Source organism: Hippichthys cyanospilos, chromosome 2 (assembly GCF_059441005.1).
Source record: "Hippichthys cyanospilos isolate Australia breed blue-spotted pipefish chromosome 2, RoL_Hcya_1.0, whole genome shotgun sequence".
Taxonomy (NCBI): Eukaryota; Metazoa; Chordata; class Actinopteri; order Syngnathiformes; family Syngnathidae; genus Hippichthys; species Hippichthys cyanospilos.
The window spans coordinates 31,348,139-31,361,662 of NC_142370.1; the positions used below are offsets into that span (position 1 = coordinate 31,348,139).

At 39.0% G+C, this 13,524-nt stretch overlaps 1 protein-coding gene across 1 annotated transcript in view; it reads left to right on the forward strand.

The window, feature by feature from the left end:
• Positions 1-13,524, forward strand: part of mtcl2 (microtubule crosslinking factor 2) — a 59,777-nt gene that overhangs the window by 3,721 nt on the left and 42,532 nt on the right. The window contains exons 2-4 of the mRNA XM_088407309.1: positions 2,366-2,467; positions 3,652-3,774; positions 12,307-12,456. Coding sequence (XP_088263435.1) covers positions 2,366-2,467; positions 3,652-3,774; positions 12,307-12,456 — 375 coding nt within the window. The remainder of the gene's footprint in view (positions 1-2,365; positions 2,468-3,651; positions 3,775-12,306; positions 12,457-13,524) is intronic.

The following is a 13,524-nucleotide window of genomic DNA, read 5'->3' on the forward strand; positions in this document are numbered from 1 at the left end:
ATGCATGACTTAATCAAGCAAAAATGTTTTTTTTCTTCTTCTTCTCCAAGTGCATGCTGTGTACCAGCAGAGCAATTATCAGAGCAAATGTTGCTCAGCTGTAATTTCGAACACGAGACCGGTTTTTGATTGGTTGACTTTCTTCTCCTGACTTTCTGGCTGATCACGTGACAGAGAAAATCTCATCCCTGTTGTTCTTCCCAGTTAGCTGTGAAAAGCGGGTCAGTGGAGCATTTCTCCCAGCACATTAACTTGATTCCCCAGCTCCGTGACCTCACATCTTGCTTGGTTCTCTGCAGTTATGTTTTCTCCGCCTTAATGTCTGCTCGTGTTTCATGCTCTGTTTTCCCCACCTTTTCCCCTTTCCCTTACCGTTTATCCTTCCTATTCCCCTCCTTTCCTGACTTTTTGGCCTACTACTTCCTGTTTTCGCCTTTAATTCACTTCTTCCGCTCTATTTTTTACAAAATGTGTTGCGCTCTGGGCATTGTGGCGCCAATTGATTCACAATAGTACTCCTGTCTTCCCGCAGTAGTAGTAACAGCCCGCAAGGAAGTTTGTATGTGTCGATATTCTTGGGTTTAATAATTCAGTTTAAAAGCTGGTTATTCTACTGCTACAATTTTAGACATGCAGCACATAAAAAATATCTGGGGCCCCCAAGTTTTGACGACTAGCCCAGTGGTTCTCAAATGGGGGTACTAGTACCCCTACAGGTACCTGAAGGAACTTCAGGGGGTACTAGAGGTTTTAAATGAAACAAACATGCAAAAATCCTTTAAAAATGTTATTGAAGTAATTGTTTCAGGAAAATCTAAGTTCATATAACACATTTTATTTTCAGTAGGTTATTTAATTTTATTACTGTAAAAAGCCAGATTTCCCCCCATACTAAAATGGTTCGACCCAACTTGTCATGTGCCACCTCTCGTTACCTGTCAAGTTAATAATTTATTTTTGAGAACGCATCTCAACTATGATCCCAAAAGTTAAATATTTTCTACTGTAATCCCAAAACAGGACACCATGTTGAATATTTTTCTGTAGATAAATATTTATTCATAATGATTATTTTTGTGAGAATAGATCTAACACTTTACACTGATTATTTTTTGTGGAAAAAAGTTTATTGATAATTAATTCATTTCTTTTTGATAACAAATTTCTTCTATGGTCCAAAAGAGGGCACTTTATGTTCATTATTTTTTGTGGACCAATATAAATGAAGTTTGAAATAGTCTAAATTTGAATAAATCAGACACTGATGGCATGTTTTAAGGGTTTTTTGTTTTTTTATTTTTTTTTTACCCCGAAACGCTTTACACTGGTTAAGGGGTACCTGGCTGGAAAAATATTTCACCGGGGATATATCACTAGAAAAAGGTTGAGAACCACTGTCCTAACCCCTAAGTTTAACATCAACCTCAACCAAAATCAAATTCAAAACTTTACCGCAAAAGCAAGTCCTGACCCTCAAAAGGTCTGAACTTGGGGGATCCATCAAAACGGTCCTCATACATTCAAGAGGTCCCCACAAACACAGTAAAACGCAGGATTGGTTCCCCACCATTCAGCAAAACCATGGACACCCGCACACAATTTTTATTTTGTCGCTACGGTTGGATTTTAACATTAACTGCTGACCCAAATATTCCAGTGTAGTAAATGATGACAGCATTATAACCACTGCAGGCAATCATCATATTTTTGGCTGCTTACTGGACACACTGGGAATAACTCTATTAGTTTAACAGTGTCCCACAAACGCAAGTCTCTCTTGGAGCCAGGCACAGAATTTTAAACACAGTGACATAATATGATTTATGCTCCTCCCACCCCAATGAATAATTCATCTCTGTTATGTACAAGAATCTTGAATCATCATCGTGCTGTCAACGGCTTGTCCACCCTCTGTCACATTGTATTTTTTTTTTATCAACTTACGATGGAGGAATCACCTTTTCTTTTCTCCTAATTGGAGCTGGAAACATGACATTTCCCCGTAGGGACTGTAAGAGTATTTAAAAAAAGAATCCAATAAACATTCAATGACCTTTTACCTCCTTACTGACAAGTGGAAAGAGTGAAAAATCAATTCAAGGGTAGTCCCCTAGTATTCTTTCAGTTTTTGGTTACTCAAGGCATACTCCCAAAGTGAAGTGATTTTATTTATGTGACTAAATGTGGCGTCGTAATCATCATCGTAACTTTCGGGATAATTGTGAGGAAGGCTGGGCAGTTAACGGGTAATTATGGAAAGAATCCAAGCAAATACGAAGGCAGATTATGTCTCATGAACATGAAAAAGCTAAGCAATAGAAAACGGATGGATGATTCGGTCCGGTGTGTTTGGCTCTGTTTCCAGGATGAGATGGAAGAGCTGAGATCCGAGATGCTGGAGATGAGGGACATGTACATGGAGGACGACGTCTACCAGCTGCAGGAGCTGCGGCAACAGCTGGAGCAGGTGTGTATGCATGTGCGTGCCTATCTGTGTGTGCAGGCAGGCATGACTAAATGAGAGCTCAGCCTCTCTCTGAACCTCATTTTCTTTGTTGACTTAGTTCAAGAACGCAGGTTGAATCGGAGTGCTGCGGAATGTTCTTCTGATGTGTGAATGTCTGGGAATCGTTTACAGATTCGATTCTGATTGTGGGCCTCAGAATGGATTTTGGATTGAAACGGATTTTCGATTCAAAATGATTTGATTGGTAATGATTTCTTCTTTGATCTGTAGATGTGCAAAGTATTCTCATGATCCATTCCAGTCTGCTTTGCAAGAGTTTTTTTTTTCCTTTTTTACATTTTTTTTAAAGTTTTGACCTATAAGAAAAGTGCCTTTTTTCATTAAAAAAAAACAGTGTGGACCACAAATGTTACTCTAAACCAGAATGGACGCCAGAATCCTTGTTATTTGATTTTTGCAGTTCAAAGAATAGATGGATCTTTTTTCTGTCTGAGTTGGAAATGTCCAACTGCATTTGAATGCACCTTGGAGTTTGTCTCTCGTGCTAACGCTTGACTAGTGGTGTATTGTTGGCTAGCCGTTTCTTGGCGTTACTTAATCAGCGTTTTTATTTTTAACGGCGGTTTGTTGATGTTGGAAGGGACGTGATGTGATGGCAATACAAATTGAGTCACGAGGTGGAGTAAAGCTAGCTGCTGGAGGCTAGCAATCAACACCGTGAAAGATCTTCAAAATAAAAGCATACTACAGCCATTGCATTCATGTCCATGTATTATCTGGTGTGTTTATTTTGAAGTTGGCCTTCACAGCACACTGCTTGCGTGTTGATTTGTCTTTATTGGCAGTGCACTTTTGGCGTAGTTAACGGAAGCTGACAACAATTGTATGTTTGTTGTTTTTCATTTTTTAAAATCGATTTGATATCGATCAAAAATCACAGTGAATTAAAATCTTGATTCTTTCGTGAATTGATTTTCTGGCACACCTCTAGTGAATACAGTGGAACCTTTTGATTGGGTTTGACACTTTCGTGGGAAAATCCCACTATAATAAGATATACACAATATTCTAGTTCAAAATTGGTTGACGTACTTGAAATTCTGCGTCAAATGCTATCATAGTCCACTCACAACTTTTGGATTTTTCTCAGTGTTTTGATCCTAACATTTGTGTCTTATGGACAGGCGAACAAGACCTGCCGCATTTTGCAGTACAGGCTGAGGAAGTCGGAGCGGCGCTCCATCCGAGTAGCCCAAACGGGGCAAGTTGATGGCGAACTGATCCGAACACTCGAGCAAGACGTCAAAGTAAGTATTTGCTTTCAGGTCGTTGAGGTGATGGCTTGTCATCACGTCATATAGACAGTTGAAACTAAATTTCACCAAATTTCCGTATTGATCTGTACAAAATGACCCAGTTTTATTTTTTGTCAGGGTAATTAATATTCTTCAGAAACTTGTGACAATGGAAGTGCATAATAAATGCTTAAATAAATATCAATGAACCAAAATCAAATAATTTTTGGGGTTGAAACAAGGCAATAAAAGTGAACACCCAAATTCAATCTGCTGAGATCCATTGCCCACCTATGTGAAAAATAAAACTTTGATGAATAGCGCTTTAAACACCCATCAAGGAAAGCCAACATCCAAGAGAAATAAAACCTTTTCACAAACTATAATATATTTTCCTCAAATAACCTTGGTCACAGTTGACCTAGTTCTTCCACAGTCTAAAGACCGCAGTGAGGTCAGTCTTCAAAACCTCCTTTAAAATGACTTGGTTTGTCAAAGCTGCCTCTGAGAGAGTCAACCACACTCCTCTGTTAAACTGACCTCAATGACATGCGCACAAAGACTCACTCCAACACACATGTGCGTGTGTGTGTGTCCGTGTCTGGAATGTGGATAGACATCATCGAATTCCCCCTAACATTTTCCATGTAATTGAGAACAAAGAAAGTGTTATGCCCTCAGAGATAGTTTGTGTGTGTAGGCTATACCATGTGTTTGTGTGTGTGATATCACGTCAAACCCCCGCTTGCTTTTTCTGTCTACGGCTCAGCTGCTGTCTCACTATCTGGTTGTCCTAAAAGAAAAGGATGGAAAAAGGAAGTGGGAGAGATGAGTGTACATCCTGTGTGGGGTTAAAAAAAATAGCAAAGGGTGACTGGTGACCGTTTGAAAATTCAAATTAGTCACTCAGTCAAGCAGGGAGGGGAAACGGTAAAATGAGGACGAGACTACAGATGGGAAATAATTCAAGAGGGATTATGTGACTTTAATGGAGTTAATTTCAAAGAAGATCTGACTTGAATTTTCAAATAAAAGGTTTAAATATTGTAAAAAGAACACATATAAAAATGTATAATGAATGATAATAATAAAAAACACTAAATAAAACACTGTATAACAAACACAAATATGAATAAAAACAAGCAACGTATAATAAACAACACAAAATCAGTTAAAAGAATACAACAAAACATAATTGAGAAGATATACGGTGTAATAAATGAAGAAACGTAATAAACTAAAAACATCCAATTATGAAAAACCTCATAAAGAAAAAACTTAAAGTAAAAACAATTGGTGGAAAAGCTTGTAATAATGAAAATAAATAAATAAAAAAAAACATCCTTACTTGAAGCAGCAGCAAGCTGCAGTAAAAGCTGAAACACGACACTGGTGGGAGATACAAGCTGACATCGCTGTGTGTCCCTTAACACCACATGAGTGATTGTCGCCTTGCTGCCAGGGGCAAACCCTGGCGGGGGTCAGATTACACCATATTGTCTTGTGTGTGTGTGTGTGTGTGTGTGTCTCTGTATGTGTATGCACATGCATAGTCCCTCCACAGGTGATGTTGTTGTTTGCCTCACTGAAACAAAGGGCTCTGACAGGCACAAATGCCTCGGCATTAAAAACGTTTTCATTGTCATAAAGTCACACACGCACGTTTTCATTGTTGTGCCGGGGAAATCGTGTTTACTATATTTGGGAATTGTCAGCACATGCTGCGCCATCATGTGCGTCCTGAAGGAGCGAGGGCATTTTGGATTACATGCACCTGGCAATTCGGTGACAGAAAGTAGACAAGACTTAAAAAATGAAACATTTTTCTCTCGGCCCCTATGTGACCCTTTTTTTTTTTTTTTACACTTGCTCCAGAGTTAAAAAACACACACACACACAAAAAAACCCATTTAAAACTGTACGGTGCTAATATGCTAAGATAACGCGCTCTACAGAAGTGAGTGGTGGATGGGGGTAAATCGGTGAAGGTGGGGGGAGGGGTTGTCTTCCAAAGACTCAGTTGCAATCGTTCACAGTGAAGAGCTGTTCAAAAGACGCCGTTTGTTTGCGAGCTTCACATCGCTAGTCAGCATTTCACTTAGCGAAGACAACTTGACCTTGACGTCTTGAGCTGCGCAAAACCGAGCTGATCTGCTTTACCAAATTGGCTTAACTACTGCTTATGCTTGAAGGCACTGATTTGATACACACACACACACTCACACTCACACCCACACTCCCCTCCCCCATCCTCCTGCTCATTTCTTCAGCCTAGCAGAGTGTGAAAACTCTCATGATCAATGTAATACGTATTCTAGAAGACATTAGTCAGGCGACTGTTATTTTTAAAGCCATCACATGAGTGTTTGTTTTATAATGTGTGACAGAGTCAGGCACCATGTGACTCTCCGAGTGCATTCCCAGAGCAAAACAGAATCTCCTTGAGGATGGCTGACATAATTTCCTGTCCCACTCACACACTGCTCTCATTCCCACAGACAGCTGCACACATCTGGACACTGTATATACAGTACAGCAGACACAGGATGACGCTAGTTGTGCTCGGTAGGAAATCAAGATTTCTGAGAGGATTTGGTTTCCCCCTTCTTGTTTAAGCTTCCTCACACTTTGTGTCTGAAATTCATTATGGTTCATTTTGAATTAATTACTCATACACCATTAATTGCATAAGTGCAAAAAATGTAAAAATATGTCTCAAGTATCATGAATATAGAGGAAAAAGCGACAGGATCACAACAAACTGGCTTGGACATGCTTAAAGGGACAATGTGTAAGATTTAGACCATTTTTCAGTAAAAGGAACTAATTGAATGATTGTAAATTTCAAAAACGCGCAAATTAATGTGTTCTTAATAATTATCAGTATGTTTTAAATATAACTGTAGGTCTAGTTATCATGAAATGATATGACATGGGGGGTGGCACCCCTCTGGAGGCGGCCATGTCTGTTATAGCTTACGGACAACGGTAAATGTAGCACCTCCTGTTGTCCGTAATGAAAAACAATCTTACAAATTGTCCCTTTAATTTAGGACCGCGCACTGTTGTGGCTGTTGAGTTTTTGAATTATTGAATGAATGAAGTCCCAGTTAACTTCCTGAGATACATTTACATAGCGTTCCTATCTACTTCCTCCTTGTTAATGTGACTACTTCATTTGCTTAAAACTGAGCCCCCCCAAACATACAATATTCATTTGGGTCAATTTGACCCACAACATAACATAAATGTTAAACCACAGACATGTTCTTGCCTGAACGTTACACCCCAGTTGGAATGGTCCATTGTTGGAGCACGAGGCCTGCACATCTACCGATGAAAAATTCATAAATTACAGGCGGTTCTGTCTGTACAGTCTGAGCTCCTCTGAGTTTTACTATCTGGGTGTTTGCAAGCTTACCAAAGCAGGAAGTAAAACTTCAACCTAAGTTTAGGATCCCACATCCCCCTTGACAACAGGAAATATGGTTCATGCCGATAACAGAATTGCCTCTTCAAGCGGCTCTCAAAATAATCATTTACTACTTGATGTACAAAGGATTTCACTGGCATCGCGCACACATTTTGCAAGATTGAAACATGCATGCGATGGTCAGAATTCATCACATTCCGTCATTCCACTGCATTCCATGTGAAGTTAGACGGATCAGAGCTTTTGCCAGGAACAGCTGTCGTGCCAGCGTCTCACTCTCTCTTTCAAACATAATGGTTTTATATATAGACTTGGAGCCGATTAGTCATGATGTAACATCCTCTAAATGGGCGTCGACAGGACTTTGTGTTGGGCCGCTGTCAAAAAGGTCAACTACTGTCACCACTGTGCATAAACATCAGGTAGGCTTGCCTGTGAAACCCACAGTAAATTCTCGTGTATTGATGCATTATAATAATGGCAGATGCGGTTTCTTAAAGAGGAACATTTCTGTGTTTTTCTTGTGTGTATTTAAAACTAATAAAGAGTTGTGTCACGTCTAAATTAATTGTTTAAAAAAACAATCCTTTGAAAATAACCTCCATAATCCTGTGTCATGGGTGGGAGGACAGAAGGAAGACATGAAAATGGAAGAGCGGCTGAGAGTTGTCAAATTAATGTTAGGATCAAGCGACTTAGAACAGTCAATAAACAACAAACAGAAGGAAGACAAGGGCCTTTTATTCGCGAGGATGGTTGTACCGGTAGTTTTTTTTTTTTGGACAATTTTGGACAATTTGGCTCAAAAATCAAATCCTAATTTTTGTGTAACATTCATTCAAGGCGATTACTAGAATATTCTGACCAAATAATGAATACTAATATAAAATCAGTCTTAAACTCATACACTTAATATACATAAAATGTGCATAACTTGCTTAAAGGGATAGTTCGCTTATTTTGCAATTTTTTTGAGTAAAAAGCTATTCTATATAATTAATTAGATATCTAAATGGATTTTAATGTAAAAATGATATCTATAAAATTACTTTTTTCTCTTTCATTTTTCTACTTGCTATTGGACAGAAAATGACATCGACTGTACTCAAGTCTCGGGTAACGACCGATCCTGGCTCCCCTGTTGGTCATGTGACATTCATGAGCTGAACCGTGATTAATTGGTTGTGAAATTAGCCTTTGACATTTGTGATGTCATTTACAGTCGGCAGAAAAAATGTGTTGCTAAAAGTATTAATTGTACGTGAAAAACAATTTTGTTAGCAAATCAACTCAATCAATCCCTAAAACACGTTCATAAATTCAATCTTGTATTTGTTTGTATTTTTTTCTAATATTTTCAAGCATTATTTGAAGTATTATTTATTATTATTTTCCTTAAATATTAAAAATTACAATTTAATTTAAATAATTTGATTTATTGCCCAGCCCTATTATAGCTGGAAGAAACTTTGACAGAAATAGAAAGAATATAGTTTGTCAGATTGTTTTCATTAAAAAAATGGATTGAAAAACTAGTTGAGGTTTGATCCACAAAAAGCCACACGGTATTTATAGCCCAAAAAAAACAATGATGCAACATGTGGCTCATGTTGGAAACAGAAAAATATAAACACAGTCAGCCCGTCAAAAACCCCAAATATCGACATCATCCTTCAAGCTGTCATTATTTCACATGGATCGCTCATGTTTCATCATCCTCTCGGGGGCGTGGCCTATTCTTAAGACGTCTTAGCTTTTTATGGTAGAATTATTTTGTGATAAGGTTTTTGTCAGCTCAGTCCCTTTTGCTCGCTGCAGAAAATTAACGCTTCAAGTAACAGTTTGTTTATTTTAACTTCCTCCACTCACACGCAAACATGCATGCACACACACACACACACACACACACACACAACGAAATACACACATTTAGCTCAATATGCATAAGTTGTGAGGATGACAGTTAAATACCAATTGCTTATTGTGTGTGTGTGTGTGTGTGTGTGTGTGTGTGTGTGTGTGTGTGTTTGTGTATATGTGTGTGCGCTGCGCGATGTAGGAACAAGACTTCTGTTTGTTGGACACACACACAAGAGCCACACAGTGGCGTGTCGCCTACAAGATTACTAACTGCCATTTGTTGACCGATAAAGCTGTTTGCCCTGTGGCGTGTTAATGTGTGTGTATTTGTGTGTGTTGTGTATATATTCTGCTTTGTGTTTTGTGGAAGGCAGAACTTGCTTTGCCTGCTTTTGTCAGTTTCTTTTCTCATCCCTCATGACTTCAGACATACACTTGCGGATACACACACACTCTCACACTTATAACGTACACACTAAATGACTAAATCCAACATGGCGCTCAAGCCAGAAGCCTTAGTGAATGCTAATGAAATCCTATAGCAAATCTTCAATAGATGGAAATTCCACCACGTTCACTTGAACATTCAAGAACAAAACAGCATTTAGACACTCAATGGCTTACAAAGAAGTAAATTCTCAAAGTGAAAAGAGGAGGCAGAAAAGTGGGCAGTGAACGCACCATTGTGATAAATGCGCGATATGTCACTAAATGTGGTGTGAGGAATGCTAATGCTAATTTCTGTTGTGTATAATGCACCAAGATGCACCCATTTTCATACAAAAATGAGCATTTTTCTAATCCCACACGTAAAAATCAGTTTTGCTATCTCCCACCAGCGGAAATATTCCTAATTTTTCAAGACAGCGCTAGAAAAAAAAAATATGTGGTATGGTATTTGTACAGCTTGGTTGCTCCCTGCTGTAATTTGTCAACAAAGACTCTGCACACTTCGCTTTTAAGCCACAGGTAACAGAATACGTCATAAAAATGGTTATGTTTTATTTTAAAACAATGTATAGAGTTCATACAAGGGATTGGAAAATGAGGCCTCTTGAACCACTTTTTTTCAAAGATGTTTTAAAAATAAAGTTGCTTGTTCAGCACCAATCAAAAGTTTGAATCAAAACGAGGTGATTGGATACTTGTCAAAATTAGTTTGTATTGCACTGTATGCTACAGACTTTAGCATCACCTTAAACCAGGGGTGTCAAACTAATTTTTATCGTGCGCCACATTGTAGTTACAGTTTCTGTCAGAGGGCCGGAATACATCTAAAAATAATCTAAAAAAGTGAGTCATTGCTTAAGTTTTAACGTACCCCTGAATTTCTCTAAAATCCTTAAAATTTAGGACTTAAAAATAGAAAAATGTGTCTAATAAATGCTGTTCTTGCTTATTTACATCCTTACCTAGTTTTGAAATCAGAGGCTGGTAAAAACTGTTCAAAAGCCAGATCTGGAACAGAAAATTGTTTTGTTTTGTTTTTTCGAGACAACCTGCAAGTTTAGCTAGAAACTTGAAATCAAATCAGCATTTGGCGGGCCACATAAAATGATGTGGCGGGCCGGTTCTGGCCCCCGGGCCTTGAGTTTGACACCTGTGCCTTAAACCATGTCTTTCAAACTAAATCAACGCTCACATGCGTACACAAGGAACGATGTAGTAGCCAGTGTGCACACACAACGTGTCTGTGTGAGATAGAGGGGTCCAAGCGGCCATTGTTTTGTGTCTGTGGTCAATTGGAGTATTGTGGCACTCAGCTGCACACTTGCACTCATTTAGAAATGTTCATCCAGTGACATACACATGTACATTCAACACACAGTTACTTATTGTAAGATGTTACACATGAGCACAAAATAACTAGCGAATAGGCACATGGACAAAAATAAAATAGCAGAAATCAGTTACGCTAGCTGCGGTTATAATGAAACTCAAAACATGGGCAATGTCAATGTTAAGGCAATTAAGTCGTTGGGTTGCGCCCCGAATTGGCAATGCGATTTCATAACAACATTGTGTTGTTTGTATCAGGAGCAGCACTGACTTAAAACAACATAAAAAAAAAGTGTACTGTTGTGTTGTGTTAAGGTTATAGCTGAAATGATTTACAATTGTGTTGAACTCACTTATCTCTCAAGGTCATCAGGGTTCTTTTTTCAAACGAAAAACCAGGTGGTCACTGATCAACAAAATGTTACTCTGAATACTTATTTTCCATTATAGTAGCAAAGTATTTGTGTCTGTATATTATTTGATAAACCTAGGTTTATTTTGAAATCGTCCTTCTCACCAAGTTTCTGACGTGTTTTACTGTCATGCAGAGCATTAACAATTGTTGCTGCGATTGGCTTGACGATTTTCTTTTTGACGTGTACACTTACTGTATCTGGAGTTACCCGGGGGCAATAAAACCTCTTGAGCATTTTTTTAAACCGAGCTACTGAAGTTTAGGAGGACCCGTTTCAGCTTTAATAGTTTAACTTTCCAGCACTCGGGCTACCAGAATCGATGTTATACTAGCTAGAAAGCAGGCTATGAGAGATACAGCATAATTTCCAGTGCGCTGGACGGAATACTCAATAGTGAGAAACGTTTTTGAATTTGAGGATGAGGAGATCAAGACACACAAGTCGAAGGAAGCCTAAAACCTTCACTAAGAGACACTGCGAAACAGCTGTGGAATCCCTATCTGAATGGCTCCACAGCTCCGGAAATAACAAAAAAACAGAGGGCGCAAGATTCGAATCACATACGACTGATTCATCGTTGTATTTAGGAATTAGGCTGTTATATGTACCTGTATTTGCCTGTAATGTGTATCTATTTGTCTGTATTTGGTACATGCAGCATCCACTTTAACCTGTAGGCCTGGAAGGGGGCTCCTCCCACCTGTGGTCCCTTCTGAAGGTTTCTGATTTTCCCCAAATTGGGGTTTCTGAGTTTTTCCTTCCCCTTCTGGGAGCTTTGACAGGGGATGCTGTTGTGTACCTTACACCGAAAAGATGTCTCTGTATGCCTTCTTTTTTCGAAAGAAGTCTCGACATGATCTCTTTTCATCTGTGAACACCTTTTAGACTTTGGTGATTCAGGGCTATACAAATAAAATTTGATTGATTGATTGACATATGTACAAATCACTAATCACTATAAGTTGTCCTTGGTAAAGGATGTCCATAGGTCTCACGAAAAACTGAAATCTTCAGCGCCTGACCTTTAAACCCTTGCTGTAAATCTCCTGCTTAAAGGTGGCGAAGGACGTGTCCATCCGTCTCCACAGTCAGCTAGACGGCGGGGAGAAGAAGAGGGCCCGTCTGGAGGAGGAGAATGAGGAACTCAGAGTCCGACTCCAGGACCTGGAGGTTGCCAAACAGGTCTTGCAGCAAGAGATTGACAAGGTAGGACTTGATTATTCAAAGTGCTCTGAACAAATATTTCCAAAGCCAGGAATCTTTTTAGAGAGATTGTTGAATTTGTCTCACTGATAACAATACAACAAGATCAAAGTCTTTAAAAGATGTACTGTATATAACATGACACTGGCAGAACTGGTCCTGGTGGAAAACTAAACCAAAGTCCTGAAAGTAAGTGTTTAGTTAGCGACTCCAGACTTGTTGAAGCTTTTTTCTTTCATTTTGATGCCACACAAGAGACCGTGAAGAGCTTTGAAAACTGTTTGAAAAGTTTTTTTTGTACGTAGTGCTTTAAAAGTGGCGCCTGTTCTCAGCAGGCTTCTTTGTTTTTTTTCCTCCATGTTTGATTGGACTCTCGGAGTTCTGGTCCTGGCCCAAGAACCGATGTGGGTCACAGCTAGATGGATGGCCGGGTAGCTGGCAGGGGTTCTGGCTTGGGTTACCTCAATAAAATCGGTTGTTTGTGGAAGTCTGAGAGGGGTTGTTTTTCATCACTCTACTCCCCAACTATTGATTGACCGTTTGCCCGATATAGCCGTGCAATTGGAGAGGAGACAGACAGAACGCTCCCTTGTTGTCCCCTTCCTTTGCTAATTAGATCGACCTGCGGGGTGCGTGTTTTGTTCTTGACAAGTCATTGAGTTCCACTCCCAATCTTTTGTCAATAGATGATGCTTACCAAAATACCGCATCCTCCGCTGCGAGTTCACTTCTCGGGGTACACTTGATTATAATGTGGCTTTACTGCTGATTGAATCAATTTGCCTTTATACCCCAGGAGGCCTATTAAATGATGGGAAGTGTCTTTGGCTCGCTGCAAATAGCAAATTGTTTGATTTTTGATTGTTTGTCTGTAAATGGAATTGATCCCACATTTTTGGCTCATTCGTTTAACTAAATACAAATATATTCTGTGATAGAACTGTAGTACATTTAAAAAAAACAGTATTCCTTTCCTTCATTTTCAATTTTAAACATAGTTTTGTTTTACAGGGCTACTTTCAATCGTTTTCATTTAGTTCTAAATAAAAATGGTACCATGTCCAATATTTA